General features: G+C 38.7%; 1 protein-coding gene across 3 annotated transcripts in view; it reads left to right on the forward strand.

The window, feature by feature from the left end:
* The window catches only part of LOC128664082 (dihydrofolate reductase), an 80942-nt gene that overhangs the window by 7839 nt on the left and 58344 nt on the right, over positions 1-14759 (forward strand). For all 3 annotated transcript variants that reach the window (XM_053718761.1, XM_053718759.1, XM_053718762.1), the window contains one exon: positions 7350-7464. In XM_053718761.1, coding sequence (XP_053574736.1) covers positions 7358-7464 — 107 coding nt within the window. In that variant the 5' untranslated portion in view covers positions 7350-7357. The remainder of the gene's footprint in view (positions 1-7349; positions 7465-14759) is intronic.

The following is a 14759-nucleotide window of genomic DNA, read 5'->3' on the forward strand; positions in this document are numbered from 1 at the left end:
GCGCTGCTCCCCTTCTTTGTTTTATGCAGTTCAACAAATATTATGAGAAATTATAAATTTGATAATAGAAGAAAATTGGAAAAAAATAAATAAATTGTACACTATAAAAAAAACTATAGAAAATATAATTGTAGGTTTTATGTACCTTTAATTTTGACTTTAGTGCAAAAATATGTTTTAACATATTTACATGTTCCTTCATGTAATTGGCAAGAGTCCATGAGCTAGTCACGTATGGGATATACATTCCTACCAGGAGGGGCAAAGTTTCCCAAACCTCAAAATGCCTATAAATACACCCCTCACCACACCCACAATTCAGTTTTTCTAACTCTGCCTCCTATGGAGGTGGTGAAGTACGTTTGTGCTTGATTGCTATGATTGCTATGATTTCTTCTATGATAAGCGCTTCTAAGCATTTTGAAGCCCAATTCCTCTCAGAGTACAGTTTTGTCAGAGGGATGTGAAGGGAGTATCGCCTATTGATTTTATGGTTTTCCTTGCGGGAAATCTTTTCAAAGGTTCTCTATTATCAGTCGTAGGGATACATCTCCTATCTCCCTTTTCAGATCGACAATATACTCTTATATACCATTACCTCTACTGATAACTGTTTCAGTACTGGTTTGGCTATCTGCTATATGTGGATGGGTGTCTTTCGGTAAGTATGTTTTCATTATTTAAGACACTCTCAGTTATGGCTTGGCACTTTATGTATTAATATAAATTTTTAAATATATGTATTTTACTTATATTTGCAATGAGTCCGGTCTATGTATATTTCCTTTTGCAGACTGTCAGTTTCAGTTTGGGAAGCATGTTTAGGAAGTTATTTGTCTTGCCTGGGGTATAATCATTTTTTTCAAATTGATTGTTTTTTCTTTTAATTTTGTGGGCAAAATTAGGCTTGCAAGGGCGCAAAATGCTGTGATTTATTGCGTCATTCTTGGTGCGAGAATTTTTTTTTGGTGTGAAGGTGCGTCAAATATAATCAACTGATTGGGCATGATAAAGGGATGAAAATGTTGATAACATATTGTCAATGTACAACTCATTTGTTGGTGTTTAGATGATATGTATCCTATTTGCTGACTTGATATTCTGTATACTGTTATGCATAATGCATACAGTATATATTGTGATGTGTTTCAAAACCTGTTTATTTTATATGTAATTGTGATAGTAGGACATAGATGTTATGGTAAAACTATCAAATGTGTGCATAGGATAAATAATGTATATATATATATAGAGATAAAGAGATTAATTATATTTGAGTTTTTTCTGTACATTATTCCACTTTAACTAGATTTGAGACCAGATCGAGACAGGAGATATAAGTAACTCCCGGAATTTTGATATTTTTTCAGACTCTTTACATGCACTATAGACCCTTTACCTATAGAAGTGGGCATAGTTGGAACAATATACAAATTAACCTTGGATATTTAATACATCATGTATTTTATTTTATTTTATGTATTATTTCAAATAAGATTTAACCTATTAGAGATTCTAGTCATAGAGACAGACCCTCTATTGTGGTCATCACATGCCGTAAGATGTAAACTAGGAAGTACATTATACACATTTGGGACTTCACATTCGGCACAGTGGAGTTATGCTAGGGAATTGATTTATTTTAATAGATTCCATGTTCAATGGGATTAGAGTCACTATTTTTAAATATGTTAACTGTGATTTAGACTATCATGTATTTTTAATTCTATACCTTTTATGTTCATCAACCATATGTTTGATCCTAGCGGTCAATATCTTAGTTTGACATGAATTTTATTATATTCAATTGTTGTCCAATATTATTGGAATTGTTATATATTTTTTTTACGTATACATTTTACATGTATTTTGTTTTGTATCTTTGTAGGCAATTGCAATATCACTTGTATTATTTTTATTATATTGTATAGGGTACCCATAGCAGCATATTTATTAATTGCCGGTTGGCGGCCCATCCAAACAGAATGGTTTTATATAGCCATATACATTAAGACGATTTGTGCATATTGGCTCTTCAAAATGTAAATACCAAATACATACGTAATAGTACAACTCACATACACTGGGGGCGCGGTAGAAACCGCCAGCATAGAGCCCGGATAGCCTCACACACCCACGCTGAGTAGCCAATTAGGAGCCTAGATCCCGGTCACACCTACACACATGCGCAATGGGTACCAATAGACGCCGAAAGTCGGCAATAAAAGTTTGTGGTATTTTAAGTTTTGTATGCACCTGATGAAACGGTCACCTAAGACCGAGAAAAGTTGTGCTGCTACAATAAAATAAAGTCATTCTATTTTTAGACTTTGTTTCCACGAACTTTTTTTAAACACACTTGGAGAGGTTTTTTTCACACAGAGTGTTATAGGCACCGGAATAACTGTGCTACCACATCAAGTGACTTCCAACACAGGAGAAGAGGCTGCTGGAGGGTGAGAGCTTATCTGCAACCTGTGATCCTGTGGGGAGAAAAACACAGCCAGTCCCACCTAAGGAGGGGATCTACCTCTGCGAGAGTGTGAGTCAGCTGGACGATTCTAAAGGTTCCAGAAGGCGTTTGTGACACTTCTCAAGTGCCTGGGAGCTTGTAAGTACCAGCCTAACCTGCACTTTGGGGGCCTGTTTGTTCTACTGATTGGGCACTATGGTGGCGCCTTCTTCTTTATTTTATATATCTGCAGATTCTTTTCTTTTGGGATACCAACAAAAGTTCTGAAGAAGCTGACAGCCACCATTTGATGCGAGTTGAAAATAGAAATTTCTGAGTTATAATTGGTTACACTGGGGAACATAATCATCTCAGTACCAGCTAAGTGACTTTAATCGGAAAACTTTGTCGGGACATTTGTTTGTTTTTTCACTAACATTTACTACAATTTTGTCCCTATACAGGATGTATGATTAGTATTCTTGCAAATCAACATTTCATTAGTCATACTGTTCATTACTGTTTTTAGCAACTTATGCAGGATGTATGATTAGCATTCTTGCAAACCAATATTTCACTAGTCATATTGTTCATTACTGTGACTAGCATTTTTTTTATTGGAGCACTGTTCTTTTTATAATTAATTTTTGTTGTAACAATTTATTTGGTTCTCAGTTGGATTCAATTATTTCAACTATCACTAGGGGGAAGGGATTTTTTTTGCCTCAGGATAAAAGATCCAAGGGTAAATCTAAAGCTTCTAATCGTTTTCGTTCTTTTCAACAGAATAAGGAACAGAAAACCAATCCTTCCCCTAAAGACTCTGGTTCCAATTGGAAACCTTCTTCAAGTTGGAATAAATCCAAGCCTTTTAAGAAACCAAAGTCAGCACCCACGTCTGCATGAAGGTGTTGTCCTCGTTCCAGTTCAGCTGGTGGGGGGGCAGATTTAAATTATTCCAAGACATTTGGGCAGATTCTGTTCAAAATCAGTGGATTCAGAGTATTGTCTCTCAAGGGTATCGAATAGGATTCAGAGTAAAACCTCCTGTGAGAAGATTCTTTCTCTCTCACATTCCAGTAAATCCAGTGAAGGCTCAGGCTTTTCTGAAGTGTGTTTCAGATCTAGAGCTTTCAGGGGTAAAAATATCAGTTCCATTTCAGGAACAGGGCCTGGGGTTTTATTCAAATCTATTCATTGTCCCAAAGAAAGAAAATTCATTCAGGCCAGTTCTGGATCTGAAGTTTTTGAATCGTTTTGTTAGAGTCCCAACTTTCAAGATGGTGACTATGAGGACTATTTTGCCTTTTGTTCAGCAAGGTCATTATATGTCCATTATAGACTTACAGGATGCATATCTTCACATTCCGATTCATCCAGATCACTATTGGTTTCTAAGATTCTCTTTTCTAGACAAGCATTACCAATATGTCGCTCTTCCATTTGGCCTAGCAAAAGCTCCAAGAATCTTTTCGAAGGTTCTCGGTGCCCTTCTATCTGTAATAAGAGAACAGGGTATTGCAGTGTTTCCTTATTTGGATGATATCTTGGTACTAGCTCAGTCTTTACATTTAGCCGAATCTCACACAAATCAACTAGTGTTGTGTCTTCAAAGACATGGTTGGAGGATCAATTTACCAAAGAGTTTCTTGATTCCTCAGACAAGGACCACCTTTTTAGGTTTCCAGATAGATTCAGTGTCCATGACTCTGTCTTTAACAGACAAGAGACGAATTAAATTAGTTTCAGCTTGTTGAAACCTTTAGTCTCAATCATTCTCTTCAGTGGCTATGTGCATGGAAGTTTTAGGTCTCATGACTGCAGCATCGGACGTGATCCTCTTTGCTCATTTTCATATGAGACCTCTACAGCTTTGTATGCTGAATCAATGGTGCAGGGATTATACTCGGATATCACAATTGATATACTTAAATCCCAACGTTCAACTCTCTCTGACTTGGTGGTTAAACCATCATCGTCTAATTCAGGGGGCCTCTTTTGTTCGTCTTACCTGGACTGTGATAACTACAGATGCAAGTATTTCAGGTTGGGGAGCTGTCTGGGGATCTCTGACAGCACAAGGGGTTTGGAAACCTCAAGAGGCGAGGTTACCAATCAATATTTTAGAACTCCGTGCTATTTTCAGGGCACTTCAGGTTTGGCCTCTCTTAAAGAGAGAACCATTCATTTGTTTTCAGACGGACAATATCACAACTGTGGCATATTTCAATCATCAGGGTGGGACTCGTAGTCCCCTAGCTATGAAAGAAGTATCTCGGATACTTTCTTGGGCGGAATCCAGCTCTTGTCTAATTTCTGTGGTGCATATCCCAGGTGTAGACAATTGGGAAGCAGATTAGCTCAGCCGTCAGACCTTACATCCGGGGAAGTGGTCTCTCCATCCAGATGTATTTTGTCAGATTGTACAGATGTGGGGTCTTCCAGAAATTGATCTGATGGCTTCTCATCTAAACAAGAAACTTCCCAGGTACTTATCAGGTCCAGGGATCCTCAGGCGGAGATGGTGGATGCTTTAGCAGTTTCTTGGTCTTTCCAGCCTGCTTATATATTTCCACCTCTAGTTCTTCTTCCAAAAGGAATCTCCAAGATCATCATTGAACAATCTTATGTGTTTCTGATAGCACCAGCATGGCCTCACAGGTTTTGGTATGCAGATCTTGTCTGGATGTCCAGTTGCCAGCCTTGGCCTCTTCCTCTAACACCAGACCTTCTGTCTCAAGGGCCGTTTTTCCATCAGGATCTCAAATCGTTAATTTTGATGGTATGGAAATTGAACGCTTAGTGCTTAGTCATAGAGGTTTCTCTGACTCAGTGATTAATACTATTCTACAGGCTCATAAGTCTGTTTCAAGGAAGATTTATTATCAAGTTTGGAAGACCTAAATTTCATGGTGTTCTTCTCATAAATTCTCCTGGCATTCTTTTAGAATTCCTAGAATTTTACAGTTTCTTCAGAATGGTTTGGATAAAGGTTTGTCTGCAAGTACTTTGAAGGGACAAATCTCTGCTCTTTCTTTTTTATTTAATAGAAAGATTGCTAAGCTTCCTGATATTCACTGTTTTGTTCAGGCTTTGGTTTGTATCAAGCCTGTTGTTAAATCAATATCTCCTCCTTGGAGTCTTAATTTGGTTTTGAAGGCTTTGCAGGCTCCTCCTTTTGAGCCTATGCATTCTTTGGATATTAAACTACTTTCTTGGAAAGTATTGTTTCTTTTGGCTATCTCTTCTGCTATCAGAGTTTCTGAATTGTCTACACTCTCTTGTGAGTCTCCTTTTCTGATTTTTCCTCAGGATAAGTCTGTTTTGCAGACTTTGTTTAAATTTCTTCCTAAGATTATGATTTTCTAACAACATTAGTAGGGAAATTGTTGTTCCTTCGTTGTGTCCTAATCCCAAGAATACTCTCGAAAGATCTTTGCATTCTTTGGATGTTGTAAGAGCTTTGAAATATGATGTTGAAGCTACTAAAGATTTCAGGAAGACTTCTAGTCTATTTGTTGTCTTCTCTGGTTCTAGGAAAGGTCAGAAAGCTTCTGCCATTTCTTTGGCATCTTGGTTAAAACTTTTGATTCATAAGGCTTATTTGGAGGCGGGAAAGTCCCCGCCTCAGAGGATCACAGCTCATTCTACTAGATCAGTCTCCACTTCTTGGGCTTTTAAGAATGAAGCTTCAGTTGATCAGATTTGCAAAGCAGCAACTTGGTCTTCTTTGCATACATTTACTAAATTTTACTATTTTTATGTATTTGCTTCTTCTGAAGCAATCTTTGGTAGAAAAGTTCTTCAGGCAGCTGTTTCAGTTTGATTCTTCTGCTAATGTTTTAAGTTTTTTTCTTTCAATTTATGAGAAAAACCTATTTTTTGTGCAGATTTAATTTTTTCAGCGGAAAATGGCTGTTTTTATTTTATCCCTCCCTTTCTAGTGACTCTTCTGTGGACTTCCACATCTTGGGTATTTCTATCCCATGCGTCACTAGCTCATGGACTCTTACCAATTACATGAAATAAAACATAATTTATGTAATAACTTACCTGATAAATTGATTTCTTTCATATTGGCAAGAGTCCATGAGACCCACCCTTTTTCTGGTGGTTATGATTTTTTGTATAAAAGCACAATTATATTTCCAGTTCCTCTTTTTTGTATGCTTTTTTACCCCTTATTTTATAACCCCACTACTTGGCTATTCGATAAACTGAATTGTGGGTGCGGTGAGGGGTGTATTTATAGGCATTTTGAGGTTTGGGAGACTTTGCCCCCCCTGGTAGGATTGTATGTCCCATATGTCACTAGCTCATGGACTCTTGCCAATATGAAAGAAATTAATTTATCAGGTAAGTTCTTACATAAATTATGTTTTTTACTGTGCTTTCTATTCACTAGATAACTTTTTCAAACAACACACACACATACATGCATACGTATATATATATATATATATATATATATATATATATATATATATATATATATATATATATATATATATATATATATATATATATATATATATATATATATATATATATGTAAACTAAAATTATAGCCACAATTGCAAAAAGTAAGATAAAGTAAAACTGTAGTGAAATCTTTATGCCGATTATGATTTTGGGTTGCAGGAAGCAATTTGTGTATCTGAATATCTGGCACATATTTTAGCATATGCTATATAGGGGATGTGACTCATCAAATTCCTCTACCATGTTAAAATGTGAGATAAATATGTGTTTTTTTACTAATACTTGTACTTTTTTTCTGCAACACTTTTACTATGGTAACCAAAATATATATTTTAGTGTATTTAGTGAGTTTCACAATTTTTTATACTTTATGCTAATGATTTTTTTGTTGTTGCAAAAAACGTTTTTATTCCAGTTGAGGACATGTGTGATGCAGAAGTAAAAAATGGCTCCAAGCCAATAAAACTAATTGCTGCAGCTTGTAGAAATATGGGAATTGGAAAGAATGGAACCTTACCATGGAATCTACCGTGAGTATCTATCTAAAGCATCTGTAAGTACATGTCATAAGCTATTAGCAAATATTACATGACATCAATCAAGATAAAGATGCTCTTCAGTTTTAGAAATCTATATACTCATACTCAAACATTCACTAGTCCTGTATATTATTTTTCCCACCCCTGTATTTATGTAAGTATGTGTGTATTTAGTCTCCCTATGGGAAAAAGGGGCAACCAGGCGTGGACTCCTTGCTCAGTGTGCTTAGAGCAATATGGCTACACCTCACTGACGAGGCCCAATGAAGGCCGAAACGATCATCTGGGGTTGCTGTGTTCCTTGTTCAGAGAGGAATTGGCTGGTATTTCGGCGCAGGACTGACCGTAATAGGCAGAATCAGACTGATATACTACAGGAAAGTTCTACTCTGTGAAAAGCATTACTGGGCTAAAATAAGTTGCACCCAGGTGGTAAATCGCCATAGAACAGGCTAACAATTGTATTGAGCTGGTTGTTCGTTCCTGTGAGTGCACTTCTCTCTGTGTATGTATATATATATATATATATATATATATATATATATATATATATATATATATATATATACACACACACACACACACACATATATATATATATATACAGCACAGACAAAATCTGGCACTCTCTAGCAAGCACACAGTAATATTTAAAAACAAAAATGGGAGAGTTGGTTGCATTTGGGACCAAACATTATGCCCAATACCATGTCAAGGTCTCTCCCTTCCTGGGAGCCTAACCAGAAGCCACACAATGCACACTTTCAAACAAACAAACTGAGAAACAACCAAGGTGACACAGGCCTTTGTAATTTCCCTAAGCACACGCAAAACACAGAAATGGACTGCACTCTCAGACTGGACTGGGTACACATCCTAAGTCACTGTAAAACCCACAGCCCTGCATAATTACAGACAGTTGTACAGTTTCCAGCAACTCAGGCAGTTAACCCCCAACCAGCCTGGGTGACAAGCCCTTAAGAAAAATGACAAAACAAAATTATCAACACAACACACAGAAAACCTGGCACTCTCTAGCAAGCACACAGTAATATCTAAAAGCAAAAATTGGTAAGTTGAATTTGGAACCAAACTATTCCAAAATCCAAACCTTTGCTGTATATATATATATATATATATATATATATATATATATATATATATATATATATATATATATATATATATATATATACTTTTTGTAAGGTGTGCTAAACCAAATTTTGCATTTGTATTAAAACATAATAAGGGAGACTGACCATCTCCCATTGGTTAAAGCACCCCACCCAAGCTCAGGTGTGCTCATAACAGTGTAATAGAGTTGTGAATATTAAGCCAGGGAATCTCATTCTATTATGAAGAGTAAAAGCAGGAATGATTCAGCCCTCTGAGGCAAAGGACTGCAGTGTTAGGACCAGTCTATATTGGGGCACCTTGTAAGTGGTGACTAGCTAAGCAAAATATGGCCATATTGTGTGACTAAGATCCCAATTTTATTTAAGAAGAATAGTTGTCCCTTGATGTTGTTTGCAGGCAATTTTTTGCAGCAGCTTAAAAAATATGTTGTGCTTTTGAAAATGGATGTGCGCCAATACCTTTTTGATTGTGTGTATATATATATATATATATATATATATATATATATATATAAATTCATGTCAATGTATTTATAGTTGTTTCCATTCAAATTCACAAATTTACTTTTTGGAGCAACTGGATTTATGAACTGCACTAGAAGTAAACTTGTGTGAAATAACATATACTTAATAACACTATTTCAAAAGACATATATGCAGAAAATAGTGTTAATTACAACTTGCAAGTATCCAATGCAGTAAAAATCCAACTATAGTCAGCAGTCCACAATATTAAAGTTCAGCAGATTTCATACAAAACATTCTGATACAGAGCGTGAGAGTAATATCTATTTAAAAATAAACTCTTGTAGTAAGACCATGCTTTCCCTAGGTGCTGCCTTTGTTAAAGATTTACATAGATTTGCTAGTGATGAGGTCAGAAGTTATATTAGAACAGCAAATTGCTGTTATTATAGAAATAATTCAGTAGGGATATAGACTTTATTATTTTGTGTTTATTTTTTGATGTACAGATAACCCAATATCTGTCCAAATTATTCACTAGGATTCTCAAAGGGACATTAAATATTTATGTATGCACAGTATATATCAACAATTAAAAGCATATTAAACACCAAATACATTTTTATAACCATAATATTGAGGTTATTTCCACTTCCCTCTAGTCATGGGTGTAGCCATGTTGAAATCTACTGCACTCCAGTTCTGATGTGTTTGCACATGCGATTACTGCAGTGTAACCTAAGTTCCAAAATGGCGGCATCTATAATTAAAGGGAGGTGCATTCAATTTATTTCATTTTTAATTAAGTGCAAAAGGACTACCTACAAAATGTATGTTTTAAAAGCATTTACAATTACTAATTTATTTTAATGAATAACCAAACTACTTTAACAGCATAGAATGTATCTTGAAATTTTCTCCTTTAAGTGTAGGCAATTAGAGCCAACTATAAATGAGTGTGCCCACTGCTCTCCATAATCACATAGATGCTTTAGTCAATTGGAAGCCTAGGTTACTAAAATAGCTTTTTGTCTTTACTGGGGAGTTTGGGAAAAATCCCAATTTTACATAAATGCAAGATGTGTTTAATAGACTTGTGCAGCTTAAAAAAATTTGTTTCGGTTCGATTCGGATTGATTTGAATTTCGGTTCGGATCGATTCGAATTTGGAAAAAATCGAATGAATTTGTTTTGGATTCATTCAGATTCTTTCGGATTCGAAAAAATTAATCTGGATTCAGTTCGATTCGGTTCGGTTCGATTCGGAAATTCGGGAATTTCGGTAAGTGTTAGGTGGGATGTGCTGTGTATTACACTAGTTTATGTACTGTATATTAGGTTTAACCCATAGCAGAGTGATAAAACCTAATATACTTTAAAAAACTAGTGTAATACACGGCCATCCGAATCTACCGAATAAATTCGAATCGATTCGGATTTATTCGAATCGATTCAGATTTATTCGGTAGATTCGGCACTACCGCAATTCGGAAATTCGAATTGATCCGAATCTCCGAATTCGACAAATTCGGCCGAATTTCGATTCGGACCGAATCGAATCGCACATGTCTAGTGTTTAACCTTCATTTAGCAAATGCATTCATTTATCAGTGCTCCTGAAAGCTCGCGCAGAAACAGGGGGATCAGGGGCCATTCGGCCATTGTTTAATCGGCCCCCTGAAGTAAAGTGTAAGGGTTAAAAAAAATGTTCACAAAACACATCAAAAACATATTAAAAAAAAGTATTAAATCCATATATACACTTTGTAATACAAAATATAATTTATATATTGATAAAAGGTTTTTAAAAGGGTTAAAAGGGATATGGTATATAACAAAGTGCTTGTCTGGAAAGGGTTCCAATGTATATGTACAGTATATGTTTAAATATGTGTATGTGTGTGTATATATGTGAATATGTGTATTGTCATGAGATGCAGGACATATGCAGGACACAGCAAAATGATGGTACAACTCTATTTTATTGCAGAGCATAACAATACACATCTAGTCAGGTTGATTGTACTAAACTAACTGCGACACAGACACCAGACCTAAGCCCCGCCCACATACTAGTGACATCACATCCTGCTCTCATCACATCTTCCCCTTTTTCAAAGGCAAAGCATACATTTGCATATAATAAATAACAAGGTACACCAACAGGGTATACAACAACATTTTTGTTTTTGAACATTATAAAAACAGATAGATTAGAAAACATGAACAAATAAATTACATCCTGACTTGGACATCGGGGTAGACTACCCTAGTCCACAGTGACCATGGGATTATTCTGCCCATACTTCCGGTCACTGTTCTAGCTAAAGTCAGTCCCTGTATCAGGCCAGAATTTTCACCACTCTTCCGCTTGATGTAACTTTGCATGAACTGTCCTCTGATACAAAAGATGGTGAACAAGAATCTGCTGGAGGCAAAGATATATCCCCGCTGTGATCCCGCTGAGGGGAAGGCACCTCTCTTAGAACAGGGGATCCCACCGGTGGTGGTACTGAGGTATCCGGTTCCAGACTCTCAGGTACAGGCAAAAGATGTCTTCAGTTACGGCGTGTAACCGTCCCTCCCTCTGTAAGGACTGTGTAAGACCTTGGTTCTGGAGAGCGGCCCACTACCGTAGCAGGCGTCTTCCATTTCTTCTCATCATCCAGTTTAATTCTGACACTTTGGCCCGCTTTCAGTTCCTGTAAAGGCCTGACAGAATGTCTCCTGTCGTAGAAGAAACGATAACCCTTTTTGGCCTCTTCATCCCTCCTATGGACTTCGTCCCGAGGAACAGGGCCAGGCGGCTTGAAGACACCCACTGAGGGTAAAGTGGTGCGAATCTGGCGTCCTAGCATCAGCTGTGCCGGGCTAAACCCGGTGGCTTGAATGGGCGTCGCCCTGTATGACAAGAGGGCTAGGTACGGCTCAGATTGCTTTAGAATGAATTTTGTTGTTTGAACTGCCCTTTCAGCCATTCCGTTGGCCTGCAGATAATGTGGACTTGACGTGGAATGTACAAAATCATATTCCCTGAAGAAAGCACTGAACTCTGTAGAAGCGAACTGCATACCATTATCACTCACCAGCTCCATTGGAATGCCCCAGCGGGCGAACAAGCTCTTCAGGCGAATGATAACGGCCTGACTTGTGATATCATTCAGGGGTGCAATTTCCAAATAGTAGTCGATCACAACAAGAAACTTTTTCCCGTGCAGTTCACACAAATCAGCAGCTATTTTCTGCCACGGCCCCGCAGGCAGCAGAGTAGACATTAAGGGCTCCCTTCTCTGAGTAGGCCGTTCCCGGCAAAAGGCACATTTAGACACGTGATTTGCAATGTCGGAGCTGATCCCAGGCCACCACACAGCTGTAGCTGCCCTTTCTCTGCACTTTGTAATGCCTAGGTGGCCATCATGAATCCTGTTTAACATCTCCTTCCTCATGCTGACAGGAATTACAATGCGGTCTTGGAACAGCACCAACCCCTTCAGCTCCGTGAGCTGCGACCTCTCTGGCTGGTAAGCATTTAAAGACATCCAGGCTGCCCGGCTCTCGGGCCAGCCATCTTTTATGTACCTTATAACTTCTTGCAGATCTGTGTCCAAATATGTCTCTTTCTTTATCTCTTCCAGTTTCCTTGAAGAAATGGACTTAGAGGCCAGAACTGAATCAACATACACTTTCACATCCGATTCCGTGGAGGATTCTTCAGCAGCAGCCAGCGGGAGCCTGGATAGTGTATCTGCCACAACCAGTTGTTTCCCCGGCACATGCACTGCCTGAACATTGAACCTGAGCCGTCTCATTAAAAGTCTCTGGCATCTCAAGGGTGTTTTGTCAATGTCATAAGAATTGATTAGAGGGACTAGCGGTTTGTGGTCAGTTTCCAGACTAAATTTCTCCAAACCCACTAGATAACGTTGAAAGCGCTCACAGGCCCAAACTGCAGCCAGGCACTCTTTCTCAATTTGAGCGTATTTTGACTCTGCAGCCGTCAGTGTGCGGGAACAGTAGGCGATGGGCTGTAGTTTGTTGCAGCCCCCAACCCATAACTGCTTGCATCAGCACTAACCACAGTCTTTTTTGAAGGGTCTTAGAACCCCAGCACTGGGACAGACCCCAGCAGTGACTTGGCATGCAGGAACGCTTTTTCCTGTGAGGGTCCCCAGACCCAGGCAACATCTTTCTTAAGCAACTCTGTGATAGGGTGTAAAACTGTAGATAAATCTGGAAGAAACTTGCCCACGTAATTTACAAGGCCCAATATCTGTCTCAGCTCATGTACATCAGAAGGGCTTTTCATCTGTTCAATAGCCCGAATTTTCTCGGGGTCCGGCTTGATGCCATCCCCGTTGATGATATGCCCAAAGTAGCATAATTCAGTTTTCCTAAAATTACATTTTTCTTTATTCAGCTTCAGCCCAGACTCTTTGATAGCCTGCAGCACACAACTCAAACGCTGATCATGCTCCTCCACTGTAGACCCATACATTAGAATGTCGTCCATGACGACCGCTGTGCCCACGTGGCCACTCAGGAGAGAACTCATTTCCCTTTGAAAGATTTCAGGAGCGGAGGATATCCCAAAGGGGAGTCTGCAGAAGCAGAACCGACCTACCGGTGGGATAAAGGTAGTCAGTTTGCGGCACTTTGGATCCAGGGGGATCTGCCAAAAGCCGCTAGAAGCGTCTAATGTGGAAAAGAACTTTGCCCCAGCCAACTTCGGGGCTATATCTTCCAATGTCGGCAGCACAAATCTCTCCCTCTTCACTGCCTCATTCAACCTTTTCAGGTCCACACAGATGCGCACCTTTCCGTTTTTCTTTGCAACTGGAACAATGGGGGCACACCAATCAGTTGCTTCAACAACCTCTTCAATAACCCCCATAGACTTCATGCGCATGAGCTCTTTCTCCACTTGAGGCATGAGCGGGAACGGAATTCTACGAGGAGTAGAAATACTGTATGGGACTGCGTCATTTTTAAGTGCTATACGGACAGGTTTGCAGTTCAGTAGGCCCAACTCGCCAAACATATCTTCAGAGATCTCATTCACTCTGGCCACGAGGCCCAAGTCACAGGCTGCTTTTCTGCTCAATAAACTGTTAACACACTGACCTCGGATCACATGCACCCACATGGTGAACTTCCTCTGTTTGTACTCACAGCTGGCAAGAAATTTCCCCACACAATCAATGCGGCCACCAGGACTATGGACATTTGTAGTAACTTTCGCCAGCTGGGGCTGTCGAGGCAGTTTCATAAATTCAGCAAAAGACATTACAGTGATATCTGCTCCTGTGTCAATCTTAAAATCAACTTTGGCTCCCATTACAGTAAAAGTAACTTTCCAATCTTCCTCTGAGCTTGTCCGTTCCACAACAGACCCCACAAAAGACACTTCCTGACCCTCCTGGTCACTGTCCACCTGCATCTCCTTAATGTATTCAGTTTTACACACCACTTCAAAATGGCCTATTCTGTTACATTTTCTGCATCTTTTATCTCTGGCCGGGCATATAGCACTCTGATCATGAGCCCGGTAGCACCGTGTGCATCGGCCATGTTGCGCCCATCCACTTCTAGGCCTTTCCAGTACTTTAGATCTACCGCTCACACTGTGCCTTTCACTAGTAATTTTCCTAGACTGTTGCACTTCATCCACAATACTCTCAGACCTCA

This window comes from Bombina bombina, chromosome 6, assembly GCF_027579735.1.
Source record: "Bombina bombina isolate aBomBom1 chromosome 6, aBomBom1.pri, whole genome shotgun sequence".
In the NCBI taxonomy this organism is placed as follows: domain Eukaryota; kingdom Metazoa; phylum Chordata; class Amphibia; order Anura; family Bombinatoridae; genus Bombina; species Bombina bombina.